The 22,967-nt window shown below is 40.8% G+C and overlaps 5 protein-coding genes and 7 non-coding genes across 16 annotated transcripts; 2 read left to right on the top strand and 10 right to left on the bottom strand.

Annotated features, from left to right (window-relative positions):
• Positions 1 to 829: 829 nt before the first annotated feature.
• surf6 (surfeit 6) lies at positions 830 to 4,175 on the bottom strand. 2 transcript variants are annotated; one of them, XM_041242855.1, is made up of 5 exons: positions 3,973 to 4,175; positions 3,564 to 3,679; positions 2,646 to 2,876; positions 2,207 to 2,292; positions 830 to 1,982 (listed from the first exon to the last, which is right to left on the bottom strand). In XM_041242855.1, the coding sequence occupies exons 2-5, from the start codon at positions 3,661 to 3,663 to the stop codon at positions 1,293 to 1,295; spliced, it is 1,107 nt and encodes a 368-aa protein (XP_041098789.1). In that variant the 5' UTR covers positions 3,664 to 3,679; positions 3,973 to 4,175; the 3' UTR covers positions 830 to 1,292. The 2 variants fall into 2 exon arrangements, with proteins under 2 accessions (XP_041098789.1, XP_041098790.1); XM_041242856.1 differs by having other exon boundaries at positions 3,938 to 3,978.
• A 91-nt stretch (positions 4,176 to 4,266) lies between these two features.
• Positions 4,267 to 8,428, top strand: LOC121309725 (surfeit locus protein 1). Its single transcript, XM_041242857.1, has 9 exons — positions 4,267 to 4,408; positions 5,007 to 5,085; positions 5,566 to 5,693; positions 6,014 to 6,096; positions 6,375 to 6,566; positions 6,888 to 6,960; positions 7,058 to 7,220; positions 7,652 to 7,733; positions 8,191 to 8,428. Exons 1-9 carry the CDS (start codon positions 4,346 to 4,348, stop codon positions 8,255 to 8,257), a joined length of 930 nt encoding a protein of 309 aa, XP_041098791.1. The 5' UTR covers positions 4,267 to 4,345; the 3' UTR covers positions 8,258 to 8,428.
• Positions 8,429 to 9,296: 868 nt separating this feature from the next.
• rpl7a (ribosomal protein L7a) lies at positions 9,297 to 13,269 on the bottom strand. Its single transcript, XM_041242853.1, is given in 8 exon segments — positions 9,297 to 9,471; positions 9,849 to 9,918; positions 10,165 to 10,295; positions 10,673 to 10,752; positions 11,391 to 11,531; positions 11,955 to 12,104; positions 12,547 to 12,728; positions 13,247 to 13,269. Coding segments are annotated over 8 exon segments (882 nt in total). The 3' UTR covers positions 9,297 to 9,366.
• On the bottom strand, positions 9,586 to 9,658 carry LOC121309736. Its single transcript, XR_005948666.1, has one exon. It is a non-coding gene; the product is annotated as a small nucleolar RNA SNORD24 (small nucleolar RNA).
• LOC121309735 lies at positions 9,997 to 10,066 on the bottom strand. The gene has a single exon (XR_005948665.1). It is a non-coding gene; the product is annotated as a small nucleolar RNA SNORD36 (small nucleolar RNA).
• On the bottom strand, positions 10,458 to 10,535 carry LOC121309733. The gene has a single exon (XR_005948663.1). It is a non-coding gene; the product is annotated as a small nucleolar RNA SNORD36 (small nucleolar RNA).
• Positions 11,144 to 11,215, bottom strand: LOC121309734. Its single transcript, XR_005948664.1, has one exon. It is a non-coding gene; the product is annotated as a small nucleolar RNA SNORD36 (small nucleolar RNA).
• Positions 11,671 to 11,743, bottom strand: LOC121309731. The gene has a single exon (XR_005948661.1). It is a non-coding gene; the product is annotated as a small nucleolar RNA SNORD24 (small nucleolar RNA).
• LOC121309732 lies at positions 12,189 to 12,258 on the bottom strand. The gene has a single exon (XR_005948662.1). It is a non-coding gene; the product is annotated as a small nucleolar RNA SNORD24 (small nucleolar RNA).
• Positions 12,782 to 12,857, bottom strand: LOC121309730. The gene has a single exon (XR_005948660.1). It is a non-coding gene; the product is annotated as a small nucleolar RNA SNORD36 (small nucleolar RNA).
• A 1,119-nt stretch (positions 13,270 to 14,388) lies between the features above and the next one.
• On the top strand, positions 14,389 to 19,822 carry med22 (mediator complex subunit 22). Of its 4 annotated transcripts, none has more exons than XM_041242849.1 (4): positions 14,389 to 14,813; positions 15,223 to 15,303; positions 15,434 to 15,642; positions 18,015 to 19,822. In XM_041242849.1, the coding sequence occupies exons 1-4, from the start codon at positions 14,691 to 14,693 to the stop codon at positions 18,205 to 18,207; spliced, it is 606 nt and encodes a 201-aa protein (XP_041098783.1). In that variant the 5' UTR covers positions 14,389 to 14,690; the 3' UTR covers positions 18,208 to 19,822. The 4 variants fall into 4 exon arrangements, with proteins under 4 accessions (XP_041098783.1, XP_041098785.1, XP_041098784.1 ...); XM_041242851.1 differs by lacking the exon at positions 18,015 to 19,822 and adding an exon at positions 17,384 to 18,008; XM_041242850.1 differs by lacking the exon at positions 18,015 to 19,822 and having other exon boundaries at positions 15,434 to 17,267.
• cunh9orf78 (chromosome unknown C9orf78 homolog) lies at positions 19,464 to 22,913 on the bottom strand. The gene is made up of 9 exons (XM_041242848.1): positions 22,742 to 22,913; positions 22,423 to 22,482; positions 21,970 to 22,021; positions 21,453 to 21,523; positions 21,224 to 21,301; positions 20,874 to 21,071; positions 20,391 to 20,527; positions 20,101 to 20,199; positions 19,464 to 19,951 (listed from the first exon to the last, which is right to left on the bottom strand). Exons 1-9 carry the CDS (start codon positions 22,819 to 22,821, stop codon positions 19,860 to 19,862), a joined length of 867 nt encoding a protein of 288 aa, XP_041098782.1. The 5' UTR covers positions 22,822 to 22,913; the 3' UTR covers positions 19,464 to 19,859.
• Between the last annotated feature and the right edge of the window lie 54 nt (positions 22,914 to 22,967).

The following is a 22,967-nucleotide window of genomic DNA, read 5'->3' as shown; positions in this document are numbered from 1 at the left end:
GCATAACCAATTTTTCAGAAATATCGGTCATTATATAAATATCACTATATCATTAACAGATTGCATTATGCTACATTCATTATTTTACTGAACTTCAATGTGACGTCAAGGAACCGTCAGTTTATAGCACATTTAAATGCAGAAAACAAAAACTGCATTCATCTACAGGTAATTGTAGGCTAGTTGAAAACTGAAAACTGAACAGAAATCGTTATGTTCTTACCTGAATATATTGCTAAGGCAGTCCTTAGCAATATAAGGACAGTCCTCCTTAGCACAATGTCCATACAAAGAAATGTGCATGCCAGAATGTTAACAAATCCATCTTAAATAAATGAAGACAAACACATTCCACAATGGTAATCTTCCAAGTGCAACTTATCAACCAGAATTCATTTTATTACAAAATGTAATTGGGTAAAGGCACCTTCCAAATAAATAAATAATAATGTGCTATAGAGCTCCCATGTTCTGCCACACGGTCTCCTAAGAGGTCCACAGTGTTGTCTAAGAGGTGGTTTTCCAGCTTGTATTCAACATGAGTATCAGAGATTAATCTTTCATACATTCACCGTAGCTGGTGACAGTAGCAACCAACATGGTCTGTGCTGTTCTCCAGTGGTTTATCAGCCCAGCTGGTTTAAAAACCTGCCCTTGACTGTCGCCAGTAAGCTACCTTGTTTTGGGGAAGATAATGCGCCTTGAATTGTTTTTCAAATTCTGTTGCTTTGCTCAGCCTCTACCCCTCATCTTGGGGGCAGACATCATACCCCAGATCAAAAGTGTGCACCTCATGAATAAAAACAACCCAACAACTTATTTTAAAAAGTCTGCAAGATTTTATTGATATTATTTAAACAATGCCTGAGGTCATGCACAGATACACTGGATCCCAGTCCTTTTCATATATTATCTGATGCATGTTCTTAAACTAAATGCAGGTAGTTTTAAATCCAACTGCACCACCGTTAACCACTAACCCAGATTAAAGCAAGGACTATATTTGAATCATGTTGCACAAAACTTTAAAATGGTTTTATATTTAATCCTTGTTTAAAATGAACCCAAGGTTAAAGAGTCTGTAATCCCAGATTAAAACATAATCCCAGATTAACTCATCCTAGTTTAGCATGAAACTCTTTTTTTTCAGACTGGGGCAATCAACCCTACATGACTTTGAATACTGATTGTTACACAAAGGGGGAAAAAAGAATCAACCTTTCCAAAAATGTATGATACATACATATAAAACATACAATCCAGCGTTATGCCCCCCCCCCCCGCTCCTGCTCTCATATTGCCTTCTTCAGATCCTCAGGCAGCACCCTGCCCTTTTTGCGCGCCTTGTCCTTGCGCTTCTCGCTCTTGCTCTGCTTCTGTTTCTGGATGTTGCGCCTCCGCTTGTCCTGCCGGTGCTGCATCTTCTCCAGCACGTGCTCCGTGCGCTCACCCCAGCGCTGCTTCTTTGTCGCCTTGCTCTTCTCCTTCCTCTTCAGGGAGGCCCGCAGCAGCTCCTCGTTGTCCTTGATCTTCAGCCCCTCTGCTTTGTACAGCACGTTGGTCCACTTGATCTTCTCCTCCATCTCCTTGGCTTTGCCCTCGTCTTTGCCCCTCAGCTCCTCCAGCTTGGCCTTCCTGGCCTCCACGCGGCTCAGCAGCTGCTTGTAATTCTTTCCGAGGAGCGGCGTCAGGTTGCCCTTGACGCTCTTCTTCTTCTGCTTCTTCTGCAGAGTCTTGCTGGCGATCTCATCCCCCACGTCCACCTTGTTGAAAACAAATGTGCTCTCCGGCTTGGCCGTTCCTGCTGTATTCTGGGGGTCTTTGTCCTCTTCTTCTTCTTCTGCTTTTATTTCTCCAGCCTCTTTTTCTGCAAGCTGCTTCCTTCGTATCTCCTTTCTCTTGCGCTTCTTCCGGTCTCTTTCCTGCTTCCTCCTTGAGCGTTTCCTCTCCAGTTCTTCAGCAGACAGCCCCTTAGCATTCCCCTATAGAGGAGAAAAAGGGTTTTTAGAGTCTGACACACACACACACACACACGTGCAGAGGTTATCGATCAATTCAGCATCAAGTGTAGTTTATTGTACTGTACCCAGTAGCAGGGTTGGGGTTAATTCCTCCAGTCTACTGTATGTACAATTTGTTTTCTTCTGAAACACCCAGTTACTTCCTAGGTCCCAAAAACCGCATCATCTGTACACAGACTACTCACATGGCCACGAGTCTCCTCGATTTTCTCATGCAGTCTCTGCCGTAAAATATCTACAGCGAAGAAGGAACTGGGGGCCGTCTTTACACCTATAAAGAAATCACTGTCAAATTAAACAACCAGAAACACAACTTGAACAAAAAGCAATCTGGCAGTTGGGGGAGATACCAATTTATTTGAAAACAATGTATTTACTGAACAAGCAAACGAATGTGCCACAGGTAGAAAGGACGGCCGCATACAGAACTGGAAGATATAAGTTGGCAGTGTGGAGGAGTTTGATAAATTTAGCTCACAGTAAACCCTTGCATGCCTCGAAATACTGTGCAAAATGAGTCTCATTATAAATTCCAATGGGTCCTTTAGTCAAAGCCAGACAAGATGTAGCCTTGCGTCACTAAAGGAATAATTAAAGGGATGATTCAGTCGGCGAGCCTCTCACCTTTTGCTGGCGTCCCATTAGCACTGGGCTTGGCGTCTCCACTTTGTACAGGTGTGGGAGCTCCATTCTGTGCAGGCTTGGCTGCCACTTTCTCCCCTGCTTTCACTGCGGTTGAGGCAGCAGACGGCGGCAGCAGCTTCCCTTGCAAGTCAAACTTCTTCCCTCTCAGAGGTTTCTGTCTGCTCTTCTTTTTCGTCTTGGGCTGGCCTGCCTCCCCGCCCCTGTACGGAACTACAGCAGATCAATATAGAAACCACAGCTGGGCTCAATTACAATATTAATTACTGAAGAGCTAAAAGTACAATTACAATGCTATCTTAGTTCAATTAGTTACAATTATAACTGACCCCACATTAGGGCCATACACATGATACTGCCTGCTTTACACACACAGTCCAAAGTGTTGTCTTCTTTAAGTGTTAGGAGAGATATATTGACTGTTTTAAGCTTCAGATACTTCTGCCATACTTCTGCCAGATAAACAACTAACTGACTGCAGAAGTATTTCAGTAAACCAAACTGAAAGCTCTACCAGTAAGAGCAGTGATATACAAACAAATATTTTAATGAGATAGAGATATATATGATAGATAGATAGATAGATAAAGAGAGACATTTTTTTCAGTTAGAAGTCCTCTCAAAACATTTGTTGAAAAATCTGCCAGGGGCACTTTCTCAATTAAATAAATCATGAAGGGTCCCGAGACAGAGCTGATAACAGAAAGGGAAAAGGCTTATCTGCAGTGTTGTACATGAGAGCGCTTTCATGCGACAGCTTCATGAAGAACATCTCAATTCCACTGTGCATGCCCTCGCCACACCGTCGCATTTCTATACGGCATGCACTGCAGTTCACAGTGTGGCTGGAGGAAATGTGATTAACGGGTTTCTAATAATATATTTAAAAAACAAAGTTACCAAATGGCCTTTTGCGTAGTTGTTGTTTCTGCTCGGCACACACTTTGCTTCCTAGTTTTTGTAGGTACGCATCTTTAGCGGCAAGGCTAGTCATTTTCATATAAAGCAGCGATGCCCTAAAAGAAAACACAGGAAGAAAACACACATTACAGTAAAGTGCATGTACAAAAACATAATAATGCAAACCAATTACCACTGAAATACATTCATAAAGTCATATCGTAAAAGCGCCAGCCCCAACCTTACTGTAAACACGTAGTTTTAGAATGGCACGTTAAAAAGTTTCATTTGTTCAATTTCAACAGCAGACAAAACATTCAAAACATTCAGCAAAATTGGTCTCTCGTTTAAGATTTAACATTCATTACACCCACTATTGAGAATCAGTCACCATTACATTGGCACAGACCTGTTCGCTAAATCTCTTTAAACGATCCACATGGCGAGGCAAAGGCAATAGAGTGATGTCGTGATCGAGTAGACTTTCCTTTAAAGACACAGTACCTACTAATCTATATAAACGAAACCACCGATTAAAACATGCTAACAAAAAAACATAAACATCACCATCGTGTATTTTAATAACGCTGAACTTCACGACGAGTTATGTGTGTCAGGCTTTTGAACACTGTTTTTAAAAAAGTAATCGATTAGTTTAGTTTGGTTTTCATTCCTCACTGAAGCGGATATCGTATTGACGGAAGGGGTTACGCTTTTACCTCTCCCCATTCCAGCCTCTACCACAGCCTGGTAATAATAAAATTCATTAACGTTACCATAAAATGGCGAGTCTAAAGTGTGTCCTTGTGTCCTCTATCAAGACTGTGAAGACGATAAGAAATAATGTAAGTAAAGTTAGTGAAATTGCATAAGTCGGAGTATGTGTCTGGTTGTGTGCACCAGTGCTTGACTTTATAACATGTGCAATTATCACTAATAGAACTTCAGTTTTAAGAGTACATTGTTTCGGAAATGTTACACAATGATATTGATGTGTGTTCATTAAAAAAATACGAAAATGTCATCTATCAAAAGTTACGCATTACAAAACTTCACAAATGAACAGTGTTCAGCCAAGCACGTCGTACAGTAGCTGTTTGAACCGCATTATCGAGTTCTGTGATTCACTGCGGTTATTGATATATTTTGCAAATGCTGGCCGATGATGGAAATAAGACTCCCACTGCATAGCGGTTTGATCCATTCCTGGTTCAATACACTGTGGCAAATTAAGCTTATAGTAAAACCTGGAATTAGTGAAACTGCTATGCAATAGGAGTCTTATTTCCACCCCTGCTGCTTTTATTGTCATTTCCCAAAAAAGTAGTTGAAAACTAATGCATTGAAATGGACTGGTCTATACGCTGTGTTATGTCAAACTTTGTATGCATCTCCAACACAAGCACTTCCAATGCCATATTGCTCAAACCAGATCTATTTCAGGCCCAGAACATTTATCCAAGAAAAGCAGTTTTGGGATACCAGTTTGGTTTGACAGCTTTCCTGTCACGACGCTGTGAAGGTAAGCTGCGGATAGTGGCATTGTTTTGTATGTAGGATTAAATACTTCATGGTATCCAGTCACTCCCTGTGCAGTAGTATGCCATCTGTTAACTTGCATTTTGAGTATCTGCTTGAAAATTGAAAGAGCCAAGAATAATTAAGCACAAGAAAATGGAGGCCGGTAAAAAAGCAGTTTTTTTTTTAAAGCCTTTTTGAACAAAGACCTCCGTTTTAAACAGATCCCTGTAGATCCTAAGAACGTTGTAACCTTTAAATTAAAAAGACTGATGGAATTGTTCTTTAATGAGGGTGCCATATTGCTCCTACAGAAGCACTGCATTCTGGAGGGTGCCTGTAGTTAAAAGGCACCTACATGTATTGGGATATGAGTTTAAACCTGTCCCGAAGGACCTGGAGCCATGGGGTCACCCTGTTCAATACATAAGAAGCAGTTTACTGTAGAGGCAGGCCTGTGGATGGTGTTTGTTTGTGTCCCCAGGAGTCTGTCTACGATCATCCAGGCAGTCCAGCTCCTCAGCATCACTCGATGAGAAAGGGGAGGACTCCATACTGAAATGGCTGCTGTTGCTGATTCCAGCTACTACATTTGGCCTGGGGACATGGCAGGTACGGTCTACAGTCCACCAGTGCTAGATGGTGAATTCAAGCAGTTGTTTTTTTTTTCTTCAGAGAACTGGTTTGCTATAGCTATGTAGTTAAAGGCTGGTCCCTAGCATCACAGAGGACCTTGACTGGAGATGTGCAGCAAGTTCTGGCAAGCCCAAGACTTGTTTATGATCAAACTGGTATAATAGGACAGTGTCTGATTTTGAACTTTCATAGTCTATTGAAAGGTGGGTTTAATACATTAGGCACAGAGGCATAAATGTGGGTTGCTCTACCCCAGCTGTTAGAAATCCTTTGCCTCCCTTCCTCTCTGTGTGCAGGTTAAGCGCCGGCAATGGAAACTGCATCTGATCCAGGAGCTGCAGAGCCTAACTGCTGCAGAGCCCATAGACCTCCCTATAGAGTAAGTGACAGTTATTGGCCCTTACAGGAGTGACTACAGGAAGAATTAAGCTGAGCAATTAGTTCTGCGAAATGTAGAACCTGATTACATGTAGTGGGCAGCATGCAACCTGCAAAACTGTGTTCAACTGAAACAAAACCTTGTAATACCGCTATAAGAAAGTAAGTCATTTAAAAAAATAAAAAAATAAACGACTATGCTGCTGACGACAGCTGTGAATGTTTGTCTTCCAGATTTTAGTTTAAGTTCTAACCTAACGTCTGTTTCCCTGCCTCTAGGCCCATGGAGCTGAAGTCTCTGGAGTACAGGAGAGTGAAGGTGCGCGGGCGATTCGATCACTCTAAGGAGCTGTACATCCTCCCTCGCTCGCAGGTGGACCCCGAGCGGGAGGCCAGGGAGGCCGGGAGAATCACCTCGAGTGGGGAGAGTGGGGCGAACGTCATCACTCCCTTCCACTGCACCGACCACGGGTACTGCAGGGCCCAACAGTGGGGGTCCAGGGTGACTGCACTATAAAAGGGTGTTTCAAGTAAAGAGAGCAGGAAGGAGTTGCCAATCCTGGCAGGTGGCCTTTAGGGGCACTGCTTTGACTGCTGTGTCCTAGCATGTTTGAGAGGAAAAATCATCTGGTGATAGTTCCCCTCATTGCACTTCAGCGACCACTATGGCAATATTTGTGTCTACAAAGACGTAAAAAGAGGCGACAGTGGGAACTATGTAATATGATAAACATCCGTCCTGGCACAAACACACAAGGGCTGTTTTAACAACGCTGTTATTATTGTTTCTAGGGTAACAATCCTTGTAAACAGAGGCTTTGTTCCGAGACAGAAGATCAATCCAGAAACAAGAATGAAAGGACAGGTGTGGTTGTCGTTTTATGTCAATGCCCTGTGATCAGGTACCAGCAATCTGTAGTGTTGTATTTGAAATAGTTACGGCTGTCATTACAACCCCACAGGTCCAAGAGGAGGTGGATCTGGTGGGTGTCGTCAGGCTGACTGAGGCGCGGAAGCCCTTTGTCCCTCAGAACGACACCGAGAGGAACCGCTGGCACTTCCGTGACCTGGAGGCCATGGCAAAGGTTGCCGGCACAGAGCCCATTTTAATTGACGCTGACTTCAGTAAGTGTGCATTTCCGTGAGCAGTGTTGGAAGGGAAACAGACACAAATACAATACAGACTGTATTTTCTGTTTGCATAGGCATGCTGTTAATGTCAGGGCAAAATGCAGCGATTGCTGAAATTACACAGGTTCTAGATATTTAGTGCCAGTGCATTAACCAAGTTCTGAAAATGGGCTTGCAGAAATACATAAGAAAGCTTACAAATGAGAGGCCATTCGGCCCATCTTGCTCGTTTCGTTGTCCTATTATACAGACTCTGTGCTTTATACTGTACTAGCTTGAGTACTCCTCTATGCATAAAGCATGTGTAAGCAAGCTTAAACCTAAACACTTTAAAGTTCACTGCAATATTTAGAACCGTTTGTAGGATTTTAACTGTGGTTGTGTATAAACCCTAATGAAAGGCCTGTCCCATATTCACTCTCAAGGCAGCACAATTCCTGGGGGGCCTATTGGAGGCCAGACTCGAGTGACTTTGAGAAATGAGCACATGCAGTACATCATTACATGGTAAGATGTTGTCCTTACCACCCTTTCCAGCTTTACTCAGTTTTGTAGTATGTATGATATTAATGTTTCATAATTGCCTTGCCTATCATTTTTGAAAGATCTGTCACCATTTTTTCAGCATAGTAAAAAAAAAAAAAAAAAAAAAAAAAAAAAAAAACTGTGCAACCTAATGTTTTGCCAACTTTTTAAAACCATGAATCCCTGGAAAAATGGGTTACAAAACAATTAAAACTGTTCTATTAAGCTGCTTCTGGCACCAGTTCTGTGCAGTCGGAATCTGTCTGGAGACAAGTTTGTCCACCACCTGTGACTAAAGGTCAAGTTGCTCATGGGGTAAAATAATCAATCCAATCAGATATTTGAACAGAGTTTATGAAGTATAAGATGTACTGTGTGTCCATGGAGTAACCAATCCCACTAGTTTAAAAACTAAACTTTACTTTGTTTTCCTCTTTAGGTACAGCCTCTGTGCAGCTACCACCTACATGTGGTACAGGAAGTTCATCAGAAGAATACCCTTGTAGAATTCAGACAAAAACTTAAACGCAGGTTCGGTGTGCTGTCCCAATACTTTTGATACTGTAGATGAATGAAGTTGCAGTAGTTTGGATTACAATGTAAATATTGATAAAGAATTATAGTAGTGTTGACATCTTTAAAGTGTCCCACTGAAAATAAAGTACAATTAAAATTAAGAGGTCTACTTGCAGCTTTACAAACTGGTGGCTGGTTTCTAAACCCTGATCAACAGTAATCATGCACTACCTAATGTTACTTTAAGTAAGGTAGCTGAAGCCTAGCTCTACCGCGATCTGTGAAGGAAGCGGCAGTATCAGTACATTTACTTGGACCCTATGAATGCAGTCAAACTATGTATTCTCAAAACAGGTTAAACTAGCAAGGTACAACTGATAATTGGCTCACTGCCTCAAACCAACATTTAAAAGACAAGCTCAAGGATGGGCAAATTCCTTTTTCTTGCACCCAGTCCTAAATAAATAAAGCAGATATGAGCAGTCAAGCACTGGATAAATCTGAGATGGGAGGAGCAACAAGTAATTTCATTTAAAACTGCAAACACCTCAACCCTTGGATGACATACCAGCATGACAGTTCTGTAATGCTGGGTGCAAGTGAAGTGACTGTCCAGAACCTACAGCCAAACATTTTGCATCACCCTATAGAATGAACTAAATTTTGCTTCATAAAGTTAAGTGGTACATTAATATATTGAACAACTTAATGCTTCATACAGTTTTCCCATATACTTGACAAATGAAAAATAGAAGTGACACTTTTCAAACTGTACTAGTATTATGGCTTCCAGTATACTTTTGCAACATCTTTATATAGTTTGATTACATGATAAAATATCTAAACTTATATTCATTATTTTTACTAAATAAATTACTAAAATTCTAGGCGATGCATAACTGTTGGCCATAGCTGTACATGGCCAACTGACTTATTCATCAACTACTAGGAAAAAAACAATTTTCACCTTATGCAAGGAATTGGTTTGATCTATTACCAAACAAAACCCAACAATCAGAATCACTGAGATTACAAGAGTGCTTTTTTTCTGGGATTTTTATTTTTATGTACAGAACAGGTAAACACAAGCTTGGAATATTTAACCCAGCTTGGTCGCCAGTTCCTTGGCCTTTGCTTTTTCCAGCTTGGCGACACGGGCTGTGGATTTCGGGCCCATGACATTTCCTCCCCAGTGACGGCGAATCTGTGAGGGGAAAACAATATATATATATTTTTTTAAAAGTCATAACTCTTACAGCTTCAAAACACGGAACTATTAAATTAAGGTAATAAACACAATCTAAAAGTTAGGAAGGGGTGCATCAGAGATCTTGGTGGGTATATCTCATCACTGATAATCAGATAGCAAATATTCAGTCACATCATCTGCACCAACCTTTATACAGTTAGTTTGAGTACCAGGTCTGTATTTAAATACTGTGTAGTCAAATCACTGGCAACAATATAACTGGTTACCAAGTAAAGGCACAAGAATCTGTATACTGGAGTAGACAAGATGTAACGAGGTCACTCAGGGGTACATCTCCCATGTTACGCAAAACACAGTATCCAGAAGCTCACCTCATCATATCTGTCATTGTAGTTGGTCTTGACAGCTTCCACCAGCTTAGCCAGAGCTCCCTTATCCTCACTGTGAAGAAACAAGAACCAATATTAAAAAAATGCCAACTAAAAATCACACCAAATTGGGTTATCTGTGGACAAACCTTCTGCTCAGGGTTAAAAAGCTCATATAGCCACATAGAGATTCAGCTGAAGAAATTCAAACATCATTGCCAGGTCTGTTTCATTGTACACTGGTAAAGTGCAAATTACTGGAAAGCTGTATTTAATATGAATCCTACCCCACCCTTGTCTGTCTGGAGATTTCACTTACGGGTTGATCTGGGTGAAGGCAAAGGACGTGCAGGTCTTCCTGTGAACAAGGCGGCCCAGCCTGGCCTTGCCTTTGACAATGCAGTATGGAACGCCCATCTTACGGCACAGTGCAGGCAGGAACACAACCAGCTGAAACCCGGGGGGGGGGGGGAGACATTTAGAAATACCACTTCTTACATAGTACTTAACTTATCCCTGCAAATTACTAGTCACATGAAGCATCCTTTCAAAGCATACAGATACCAAGGTTTCTGATTTAGGAAATAAAATCACTACAAAAGGCTGTTGGCTGCTACTCAGGGTTAAAAAGCTCGTGTTTTGTATCTTCATTGAGATTCAGGTGAAGAAATTCAAAAGTCATCATTGTAACAGCACTATGTTCTAGGACCTAAACTGAAGTTGGTAGAATGTCACTCATTTAAACAATAAAAACACATGTAAAAATGCATGCAGCCAATACACTGTGCTTAGGGTACAACAAGTCAATGGCAAACAGCAGTACTTACCTCAATGGGATCCACATCATGGGCAATGACAACCAGCTGAGCCTTCTTGCTCTCCACCAGAGTGGTGACAGTGTTCACACCTGGAAGTCATGACAGAAATGTCAGCTCCCAGTCACACATGGAACTTAATTCAGCATCTTAATGCTGAAGACCTCTTTTTGTCTGGAAGTGGTGATCTTTCTTTAGCTATCCAAAGCATTTACTAAAAACTTAATTCAGAACATACCCATAGCCCCTGTATATTAAGACAGGGAATAAAAAAATAATTGGACTGCTGCAGGTAATTCAACATTTGGTGCAAATATGGGTCTGTGAATCCGCTATGCTCAAATGCTACTTTCAATTTTACTGCAGGATTATTTTCAATTCAATATTATTTGAGATTATAGGTGTCATCTTTCTAAAAGCCTGTATTTCCTTTCAACAGCTGAATTCTGAAAGGCTCTATAAAATAACTCTGTAGTAGTGGATGATGCTCAGGGTTAAAAAGCTCAAGTTTGTTCAACATGATTTTCAGGTGAAGAAATTCATTCATCATTGCATCAGCCATAACATCTCTAGATCAACAGGTTGGGTCACAGCAGGAAAAAGACACTATGGAGCATGCATACCACCACCATTAAACTCCATGACTGGCCCATTACTCAAACATCAATAGCCATAAACAAGAACACTGAGCTCATAAATCAGCACTCAGATCCTGAACAAAGTGTTTTACCTGCTCTGAGGACTGGGGGTCTCTTGGTTGGGGTATCTCCTTTGCCAGCAGCTTTCTGCTCAGCACGAGCCAGCAGCCTCTGCTTCTTCTCCTGCTTGGTCTCAGGCCTGTACTTGTGGGCCAGCTTTAAGAGCTGGGTTGCTGGACAGAGAGCAAAGAATGAGGCTATCCATTCCTTTTAAAACCAACAGCACTACAGTTTTAGGCCAACTGAAGAGCCATATTTATTCAGCTACCAACCCCCCACCCCACCCCATAATTAAAAGATTTAAAGACAGGGTGCATCAGAGATCTTGGTGGGTATATCTCAGCACTGATGCTCAGATAGCAAATATTCATTCACATCATCTGCACAGCATGTAGATCTTGAAAGTCCACATCAGCTACCCCCCCCCCCCCCCATGAGTTTACAGCTTTGCTAAATTAGAATTGCAACCTCATCCAAACATTACCACTGTTAGGTCCATGCATGTTTGGTAGAATAAGGTCCATCTACCCTAGACAGCTAGGACATTACCTCACACAGAAGTCTGTACCCCCAAAACCACACTACAGCCCATTTACCGGTTTGGCGATCCAGAGCCTGGGTGAACTGGTTGATTGATGGTGGCACCTTCAGCCTTTTGTACAGGATGGCTTTCTGACGCTGCAGACGGATGTAGCGAGGCCATTTCACAAAGCGTGTCAGATCACGCTTCGGCTGGATATCCTGACCTGCAGGTCCACCACACGCATTAGAGCAAACAAACAAGCACCCTTTATACTACCACAGGTTAAGAGAATCGGACTGGAAGCCAGTGCATCAGCGATCTTGGTGGGGTTGTCAGCATGGTTTATAAGATAGCAAATATTCTTAACATCATCTGCACAGGTTCCAGCACATGAATGGCGATGAGAGCAGGTTTAATGGCACTAACTGTACATCAGGTCCACTGTGAACAAGACCATACTTAAGACTGGATACAAGTCAACATCTTTACAACATTTGCATGAAATAAAGATAGAGTATTATAAGGCACTGGATATAACCAAAAAAAAAAAACTCATGTCATGTCACGCAGTAGTTATGAAACTGAACATTTAAGAGTAATCACTGGGTTGTGAAACAAGTTAATCTGCTAATAAAGTGCATAAGAGTGAAGAGATAGGAACTTACCAATGCCATAGTTCTTGGGCCTCTTCTCGAAGAGGGGGTTGACGACTTTCTTGGCAGCGTGCTTCTTCAAGACTGAAGGGGCAGGTGCCACCTTCTTGCCTTTAGCCTTCTTCCCCTTCGGCTACAATGACAAAACAGTAGCACGGTTATTTCTCGTTCGTATCGAACGGCAAGGTCCAATTCTAGTTTGGTCCGGCAATATCAATAAACAAACATCGATTTTGCAAATTTGGCTGATGCTCAGGGTTAAAAAGCTCGTGTAGTTTGATCCACATAGAGATTCAGGTGAAGAAATTCAAACATCATTGCATCAAGCCATAACTCACCTAGCAACATGTTGCACGCTTCAGGTCAGCGTGAGAAATGGTTCGACAGTTCGAGTTCTTAACTTGCTAGCATTACTTTAAATGAGTTTTAACGTATATGGCTCATAAATCACAGCTCTGAAAATAATCTATGAAGGCATACAGACATGCAACGCCATGAAGATACGAAGTCTAACTCAGGTGCGCTACTGTATTTAGTAAAAACTCACAACTAATGCAAACAATGACAACAGCTTTTAGATGTCAGCCTATAACAAACACTTAATTTAAACCACCATTTGATTTACCACTTCCGAACAAAAGCCACCGTATAAACACACATTATGTTCACTGTAAAGACCGTACATGGACAAATGAATAATGTTCCATCTAACTTTTGGCTTAATCGCTTGGTCATTGGCACGTTAATAAATACCTTAAATACACTTTTACAAGCCACCTCAATGACTGGGGTTTTGTGTACACATAATGAAGGTTATTTATAATGAAAACCCATCGTCAAGCTGCACATGGCAGCACTCAAACCCCGGGTACGATGCACTGGGTTACCGGGGCCTTGCCGGTTTGGTCGAGCAAAATGACGCTGTTGTAAGTCGCCGGGAGGAAAAAAAAAACGTTGCATTAAGACTTAAATAGGAAATGATTGCATTTATAAATGACGCCCGATTTAAAAAAGTTAACAGCTGCTGGTATAACAAAATCCATCCGGAAAATAAACACGCAATGGAGCTGGGGTTAGTTTGGCGGAGATGAATACATCAGTTTATCCCACCTTTTTAATACAAATAATCGTCGGAATGCTAAAATAAGTGTGTACCGAGTATGCTAGGTTGTGTTTACGAGGGTGGCGTGGCTTCTCCGCGTAGATGATTCAAGATATAAAAGGTACAAACTCTTCCAGTGAAAACACAACTCACTCACCATCTTGGTTCAGAGAGAAAGGAAGAATGAAGCATTGTGGGAATTATAAGTATCGCGCACGAAACACCGCGAGAACTCCTGACCCCGGCGTGATGTCGTCACCGATGTCAGACAGCAGTACTACGTCACACCAATTAATTATAATTTAATAACGCCTGGGATTTTAGAACACTTTTCACCCATACGGAAACAGCAGTATAATTAAAAAAATAATAATAATAATGAAACTTGTCATTATGAAAAAAACACAACTTCGGAAAAAAAGTGCAGTTATACATAAACTGTATTTCAGTTTAATGTATAACTCGCATATTTAAACAATATCGTATATTCAAGGAATAAATTGTTTGGAATCAGTATCCTGAGTATATGTATTTTGTGATTTATTTATATAGTAATAATATAATAACACATTCAGGCTGACCTGCTCTGCAGTCAACTAACCTTGGTAAAGCAGGCGTGGTTATACGCCAGGCGACCAATCAATGCTACGCTCTTTCCGCGGCTTTGTAATTTGGCCAGCCAATTAGAGTGAGAGGCGGGTGCCTTTTTGATTTGAAACGCCAATGATTAAAAGAGGTGGGCGGGACTTAGAGGACGGAATAGGTTGTGTTGAACGCAGCGGTGAAGTTAGTTGTATGTTTTTGTCTCGTGTTTTTGATGAGATGAAGCGGACGGTTTTTGTTTATTTTTCAATATTCAGTTAATTAACCAACGTAATAATTAATATATACATTGTTACTTAATGTAGACGTTTTGCAGAACACGAGCTGGTGCTGCATTTGACGCTTCTTCAGTCGATAACTGCAGTGGCACTTTGTTGTTGACGCCACCCAATTCAGAGTTTTTTCTTTCCTTACAGCTCTGCAGTTTTGCTAAAGACAAGTGCTTTGCAAAATGTCATCACAGAGAGTTTTACCTCAGAGCAAAGAAACGCTGCTTCAGTCTTACAACAAGAGACTCAAGGATGATATCCGATCTATTCTCGATAATTTCACAGAGATCATAAAAACTGCAAAGGTGGGTAAACTCCGAGCCTCCCATTTCGTTTAATAGAACTTAAACTTAAGTTAGTATTAATGAACAAGTAGAAAACAACCTGGTGGGGTAAATTAAGACTTAATGGTATGACACTTCTGCTTCTTCCTGTTATAATAAAACAACTTGTTAAACAATACTGGATCCCAGAGATCTGGTTATCTTTGTGTAAAATGTTCTTGTAAAAACATTACACACCATTTGCCTTGTTTGCACCTTTCCCCATAAACACGCCCCAAATTCAGGTGTATCGCTCTCCCTTAACAGCCTGTATCCATTCTTGTGTTTGTTTATTTATTCCCAACCCCAGTGTTTTGCAGCCTTGGGCACTCCCACTTATCCATACACTTTGCAGCCAGGGTTTAAATTAAGTGAATGTTTACATTTGCAGGTTGAAGATGAAACCCAGGTTTCACGAGCCACACAAGCAGAACAAGAACACTATGAAATGCATGTGAGAGCAGCAAATATTGTGAGTATATCTTCTTTGTTGTTGTTGTTGCTGGGAGTCCCCCTTTGTGTTCTTGCCTATTTTAATTGCTTTGCTGTTAACTGTTGTTCTTTCAGAAGCAGTGCTGAGTGACGTGTGTTTCTGTGTGTAGGTGCGAGCCGGGGAATCCCTGATGAAGCTGGTGTCAGATCTGAAGCAGTTTCTGATCCTGAACGACTTCCCGTCTGTGAACGAGGCCATGAACCATCGGAATCAGCAGCTGCACGCCCTGCAGGAAGAGTGTGATAAGAAACTCACGAACCTGCGGGATGAGATCGCAATCGACCTGTACGAGCTAGAGGAAGAATATTACTCCTCCAGGTACAAATAGATCCTAGATACAGCACATCCCCTTCCCCCATAACCTTGCTAGTGCCTTTATACATGTCGGTTACAGTGTATACGTGTGTGTGGCCAGTCATTCCCCTGTTTATTTCAGCTCTTCCCCCATCCACATCTAATTGCAGCTGTTGCTGAGAGCCTAGTGGCCAACTGTGAGTGACATCATAGTCACTGCCTGCCCAGAAGCCTACTCTTCTGGCAGTAGTTTGCACTGCCTTAACTAACCTCCAGTTCTGGGCTTGGCTACTTTAAGCAAAAAAAAGGTAATTGCCTTGAGTAGTCGTTCTTCAGAAGAGGTGACCAGTTTCAATTGTGTTGCCTAGTTGCTTTGAAGAACGTTTCCTGAGACCCTCTCCCTACAATGACAATATTGTAAAACGTTTTTAAAGTGCCTTGTCAGACAATCCTTAAAGCCTACTGAGTTATTTTTCTTAATTACCCAGAATAATGCTTAATTCCTAATAGTTTATATTAAAATATATAACTAATATAACTTGAGATATTTATAGATACTTTTTAAAGACACGCTTTCTTGCTCAGCAAAAAAATAAAAATAAAAAGCCAAAGCCAATGAAATATACTTTGCAAACAAAGTAGCGTTTATCCCAGAAGGAAATCATTTCTTTGAGATCTCCCAGCACTGAGCACCAGGTGAATTCATTTCCCCAGTGAAAATTCAAAATGCATTCTGCAATGAAATGTATAATTTGCACATGCTGTCTAATTTGTTTTTTCAGAAATTATGTATTTTAGTTTGGAGTGGGGCATGAAAAAAGGCGTTATATTAATATTGCCATATAAGGAAAAAAAATGTATTATAGATTAGTAGATTTACACTAGTAACCAATAGAGTTGTTTTAATGACAATTTGTACAGTACAGATTTCTGAAGTTATTATAAATACATTCATTCCTAAAGCAGAGTTTTATCTTTCAATACAATAATGTATTACATTAAGTTCAAATTGTGCAGTATGCATTTTAAACATTAGTAACACTGCATGCTGTTTTCTTGAATGTTTGGTGACTGAAATACACCTTTTAAAGTAAATCTTGTATTTATACAAGAATATACTGTTGCATATCCCATGTTTTGTGCTTTTTAATGGTGAAATATTACAGGGCAAAAACTTTTACTATGTTTGTGACAAGAAACACGTCTTAATTAGCTTTCACATTACATAGCAGCGTTCACGAAGGCATGCTGTGGATTTAATTCTCGTTTACAAATTGGATTTTGTCAACCTTTTATTAATTGTGCTGGATATTCCTCTTTTAGAAGAAGTCTTTTCTGCCAAGTTAGATCTAATTTACTGGCAAGTAGTACTTTAACTTGACATTCAAGTTTATGCCCTGTATTAAGGAGAATGTCTTTGTCACGCTACAAATTTAGTTGGCGACAGCAGTACCTTGTTATTAAGCAAATGCAAAGTGTGTTTAAATTGAATATGCAGTATTTGTTAATAACTATACAATGTTGCTACAGAAAAGAGCATCTGAGAGTCATGACTTCCATGTAAGCTGTTTCTGTAGAGTCAGTGTTTTCATTTTTTACACTCTAGTATATATCCATTGCATTCATTTAAAATAAAATAGTACAAATTATTTTTTTTTAATAGTTTTTGTATTTTATTTCTGACAATAGCAAATATTCCTAACCATCACATTGTGCACAATTCTTCCTTTACCTTTTCTTTGACTCATCCTCTCTTACTTTCCAGTACGGTTTAAGGCTTGTCTGAAAGGAATTACTAAAGCAGCTGATATGTTACCTCAGTTAGTCCCTAAAATGCTAACAGTAGATTAAACCTGTTGGAGACGATCATGAAGTAGTTTGGTAGCATCTGTTTAGTTTTGTATACTCTCCAAGTACTGCAACCCCACACAAGTGTATACATGTATTTAAACATTTCATTAACAAAGCCACATGCTAGGCCCCTGTGAGTTTTTTGTCACGAACAACAGGTTTCTGTAATTGAGTTAGTGATTTGCCTGGTCCATTACCTTGTTGCAAACAGGTCCACAATTTGAAAGCGTGCCCCCCTCTCCCACCACACTAGTAGGTATATATTACACTGCATCCACATGGATTTCTCAATGTCTCTGGAGCAGTGGGGACGTAAGGTATGCTAGTGCTTGGTTCAATTTGTTAATTCCAGACCTGATTTGGAATGACCAGGAAGACACAAGCTGTCCTAAAGCTTTGATGTTTCAGCATTGGTTTCCAAAGTAGTAAATGAAATGGCCCACTCCCTTTCCTAATTCTGGTGAGTGCTTTTCTTCCTGCTGTGCTCTTTTTCACCCCCTTTATTCCTCTGTGCGTCTGTCCCTGGGTTTTTTTTTTCCGGAAAGCATCAGTCTGTGGGACGGCAGCGACTTGCCCTTGTACGAGGCATTCCAACGGCAGGACAGCCTGGTCTCTCCAGAAGGGATTTCTGGATCCATGGGCACAGCGAGAGTCGGGGACAGCAGCGGAGTAGGGTCCCAGGGATCCACACCAGAGCACCTGAACGGGCACGGAGGTGGCACTTCGGAGCATGCATGAACGGTGGCCGCAGTGAAATGTGTACCAGGACTTACTTTTTTTTTTTTTTTTCTTCCAGCCTCTGGGTTGAGAATTTCAGGCTTTCTGGCAGGTTGGGAAGCTATTGTTCCAACACAGATCGGATCATTTGAAGTTATTGGTTTAGTACTTCCCCATTCCCTGGTCTGACTAGATACTGCTTTTAAAAGTTTGATACCTTGACATGTGAAAGTTCAGTTCTTTGCCTATTGTTTGGCTGCTTACTTCTAAGACTTTGGTGTCATGACCACGTTAGGATTGCATATACGGCTTAAAACTGACCATATCGAGTACTAATTACAAGTCTGAAGAACAGCAGTTTGAAACGTTTGTGAGTTTTCACAGGCTTTTCCAGATTTAACTGTGCCTAAAAATGTCAGTGTGATTGCATTAACTGACCTCCATTATTGTGTATTGGTCTGTGTCCTGCTTTTTACATTTAAGCTCAAGGTCTGGTACACATTCGTAGTAAGGATTCTAAGGGTATGTTTAAAATAATTATTCTTTCATTCTTCCAGTCAACATCAGGACTCGTGTAGTCCAGTTTTGGAGAGGGGACTAGCAGACTAATGTCTAATTTAACTGTTACTATATACAAAATAACCATATTACTGCACTGGAAACACTGTATCGACTCAGGAGACTTATAATGAGGGGAGTGGGTGGGAGCAAGTGAATGGTGACTGAACAAATAGGGTAACAATAGCACATAAATCAAATTCAACAAAGGTCCTACTTCAGAAATAATTACAGATATTTGGTGTGTGGACTGTTACTCAAGAAATTGTTTTGTGGCTGTTGCCCACTATATTTAGTCTGGGCTTAATCTATATGTACCATCCCCACCAAATTTACATTTAGCAGTCCCATACTGTCTGTTTTCTGAACAGGTTGATCCTATAAGGTATAGATTCAGTTTGGTTCTGTAGGGGGAAAAGGGGGTAAAACAATGCTAATGCAATATTGTTTATTTCTTTGTCAAAAAGCTGTAGTGTTATTTTTTTAACCATCCTGGTGTATTAAGTTATAAACTGAAAGTTATTTGTCAACATGCATTGATTGTGTGACAGCAATTACATGGAATTAAAAGTTGTTTCTTTCTTTAAACCTATGTTTTCTTTAGAAATTTCAAGTTACTTTTGCACAGTTAGAGGGATTTTATTTTTGGTCTGACCTTAAAACTTAAGCAGGTTGTGGTCATACTGTTCCGTGCTTCAGATGAGGAAATACGAACTACATACAAAACAAGCATAATTATTTTATTTTAGAAACTGCACTTGGAATGATCACTGTTACTGTGTAACCTTGCCTTTCTAGACTGGCATCTGTTATGAAGCACATAAGAACATTTCAGCAGGGTACTGGAAACATCTTTGTGAATCAAGTTTGTGTAAGAATGTAGTAATATTACAATACCAAGTCTTTCTCCCACAGATTTTGTTTTAATACATACCGAGTTTTGTCATGTTATTGGTAATCTTCTTATACTGTGTGTGTGAAGGGGGCTAAGAGAGTCACAAAACCAGTCTTGGATATCCCATAACTACTGATCTGTTGTAGGCGTACTGGGACCAAAGCTTTGCAAAATAAAAAGAAAGGTGCAGATTCCCTGGAAATGTCCCCATCACTGCATTTCAATATCTTCTGTTCATCTTTTTAAACTTTTCGTAATGGTAATCGTCAGTGGCCTTCTCGTTGGCCGGCCGCTTGCGGATTAGAGGAGATTCTGGCGAGAAATGAGAAGGGTTTCAGGTCAGAGCGATCGTGGCGGTAGGTTGTAATTAACTTTAGTCATTGGTTATTTCCTCAAGAGCAGTCGTGCTCCAAAGCCATTTGGATGTATTGATCTCAGTAAACTGGATAAACATTACTTACGTTCAGGTTCTGGTTTCTCAGTGTCTCCCACGCGTAGGGGCCGGGCTTTGGGTTCCTCTCTGTTCCTTTTCGCTGGTGCATTAACTTCTTCACGATAGACTAAAAAAAGATGCAAATGATTTAGATTAAAATGCAGATACGTTTGTCATTCTGGCTTTCGTACTATGCATTTATCTCCATATGAGACTAGTAAAAGCTTCATGTGTCAGCATTTAGCAGCTTCAAAAGGTAAACTTTAAAATCTTAGAGCTTTGCAATGATTTGAATGAAAGACAATGCAAAATGCTTACAGCGGTTGTGTTGCACGTAGTTCACGGCAATGTTTGTGGGCACGAAGGAAGTGCCGTTGTCTTTTTTCTTATTCCTCTGCTCCGCCAGGAGTTTTGCCTTTGCTTCCTCTGTGGTGATTATATTCTTTATCTTTGCACTGAAACAGAACAAGGAAAACAGACAAGTCCTTGGTAGGGCCCGTTCAGACTACAACTGGGTCTTTTTATTCCTCTTATTAACCCATTCCTCCTTCGAAGTCATCTCCCCTCTGTCATTTATTAAAACATTTGACAAATCTTAACAATATAATTCTGAAATAAGTTGTTTGCTTTTTTGTTAATACTAAAACATAGAATGCAATTACCGTATCTGTAGCATAACACTCCAAGTGTACCTTTGCATATACAGTTCTCCATAATGGAGCCAAGAAATTGTTCAAGGATGGACGTTAACACTCCTATATAAGCTGGCATGAGAACTGGCTGTTTGGGCTGCTTGCTTACTCAATTCCGAGGTCGACCTCCGGAATGCCGCTCAGCATCTGATTGGACAGCATTTCCTCGGTCTTCTTGGCGGACGAGACTCTGATGTTCTCTGGAAGCTCGTAGAGAAGATCCTCTGCATTCTTCACCTTCACCTTCTGCTCCTCTGCCTCCACCTGCCCTTTCTTCTTCTTCAGCTCTGTCTCGATGTACTTCATCCTGCAGGGAATTTCATTTGGAGAGAAGGTGACTTAACAAGAAGGGCTTCTGCCGCAGTGTGAAATCCTCAGATCAATACAGCTAAACCAGAAATAAATGTACTGTGCTATCCCATCCTGGGGGGGTACACAACACCAGCTCATAACACGTACATGTCAGCATCCTCATCACGACAGTTTGTTTCTGCAGAGAATGAGGTCCCCAGATTCAGGTCTGTCTCGTCTTCAGTCCTGGGAAGAAGAAGAATATGTTTATATAATGTTTCTGACAAGTGCAATACTCTAATTCACAATAGCACTTAAACACCTCACTTCAGTATGCTCAGTAATAACATTTTATTTTTGGGGAGGTGGTCGGAAAAGTATTTTACAAAAGACTTACATGTCTCTGTTCCTGTCTTTAACCTTCTTCATGTCCACAACGCCTCCTGTCTTTAATTTAAAAGGGTCATGCTGTACAGGAAAAAAAAAAAAAAACATTTTTTATTATTTCTACATTGGAACACATGTATTTGGAACCAAGTCCAAAAAGTTAAGTACGAAATCTTAAATGCACTATTATAATCTGCATTTGCTCAACTACTAATTCCAAACACAGTACTGTAATAACAGGTTCCAGTTAATATGACACCACTACACACAGCGTAGATGTGGTATAATTCTCCAATCAGTTTCCTCAGTATTAGTAGCCTTTTCAACACTGTACCACAGGCCAATTCTATTATGGTGTATTGTTTGACCTTCACTAGTAGCTTCTTGCATTCCTGCACAGCTCTGAGAATTTGAAGTTGTCCTGTGCCAGCGCTTCTTATGTCCACTGGTAAACAGTCTTCCAGTTACCAAGGACAACCTCTTTCCTCTCTCAAAGACAGACGCAGGAAAGCCCTGCTTGCACACACCTCATTCTCTGCTTCCAACGGCAGCTTCTCACCCACCAACAAGGCAGCCACACTGAGGAGAGAAGAAACTGTCACACGTGTTTTTTTTTTTGTTTGTATTTTTGAAGCACACATACGCGGATTATCACTAATCTTGGACTACTTTACCTAAATTAACATCAGGTAAAGGCTAGTGTCAATTAGGGTCTCGGACATCAGCCTTTACTGTTGTACTGCTCTTCCAAGTAAAATGATGAGGCCTGGACTAAATTATTCTTAATTCCAATATCCCCTTTCTCCTATGGGAGCTTACCATTACTCGATAAGATGTAAATAACAAATATATTCTGGACCACTCTTGCAAGGGAGGAACGAGAAGATTGGCCCCTGTTCTGCCTTTGTTAAAACATACAATTTAACTGACAAGCAGACTCGTATTTTGTGGTTTAAAAACACGTCTTACCCTAATCTTACCTCACACCATGTTGCCTTTTCCGGAGACTCTGCAATTCCTTCGCTTCATCCACTTTGGACCTGAGAACCGCAAAACGATTTTTGCTTTAGCGGAGTCGAGTCACAGGCAGCTGAAGAAAGTGTTACCTGGCTTGAGTCTATTTAAACATAAACCGTCTCGACACTCCGAAAATGAAAGTACCGCTACTATAGTAACACTAAACGTGCTGTTAAATAAGCAGTCTGCCTGATTTCAACACTTATCCGCTGAAAGGATGTTCCCTCCGTACTTACTGAAAGCGTAAACAAGCACTGCCACTGCATGCTAACAGCAATTTACCTTCCTACTTCTGTCGTCTGCTCATCTTCCTCGTCATCTGAATCCGCTCTCCTCCTCCTAAAATTTTTACCAGGAGGCATTATAACAGTGTTTATGTTAAACAATCAAACGCAAAAATAATTGTGTCTGTTTTTCTCCACATGGGACGGTTTGATGACGCAAGAAGAGACCGTCCTGCGCTATTTGACGTCACTGAGCGTGGAAGCGCTCTGAAGTGGAGTTGAAT

Source organism: Polyodon spathula, unplaced genomic scaffold, assembly GCF_017654505.1.
Source record: "Polyodon spathula isolate WHYD16114869_AA unplaced genomic scaffold, ASM1765450v1 scaffolds_1433, whole genome shotgun sequence".
In the NCBI taxonomy this organism is placed as follows: domain Eukaryota; kingdom Metazoa; phylum Chordata; class Actinopteri; order Acipenseriformes; family Polyodontidae; genus Polyodon; species Polyodon spathula.
Note: the sequence above shows the minus strand (reverse complement) of the source record. Positions and strands in the feature narration are given on the sequence as shown.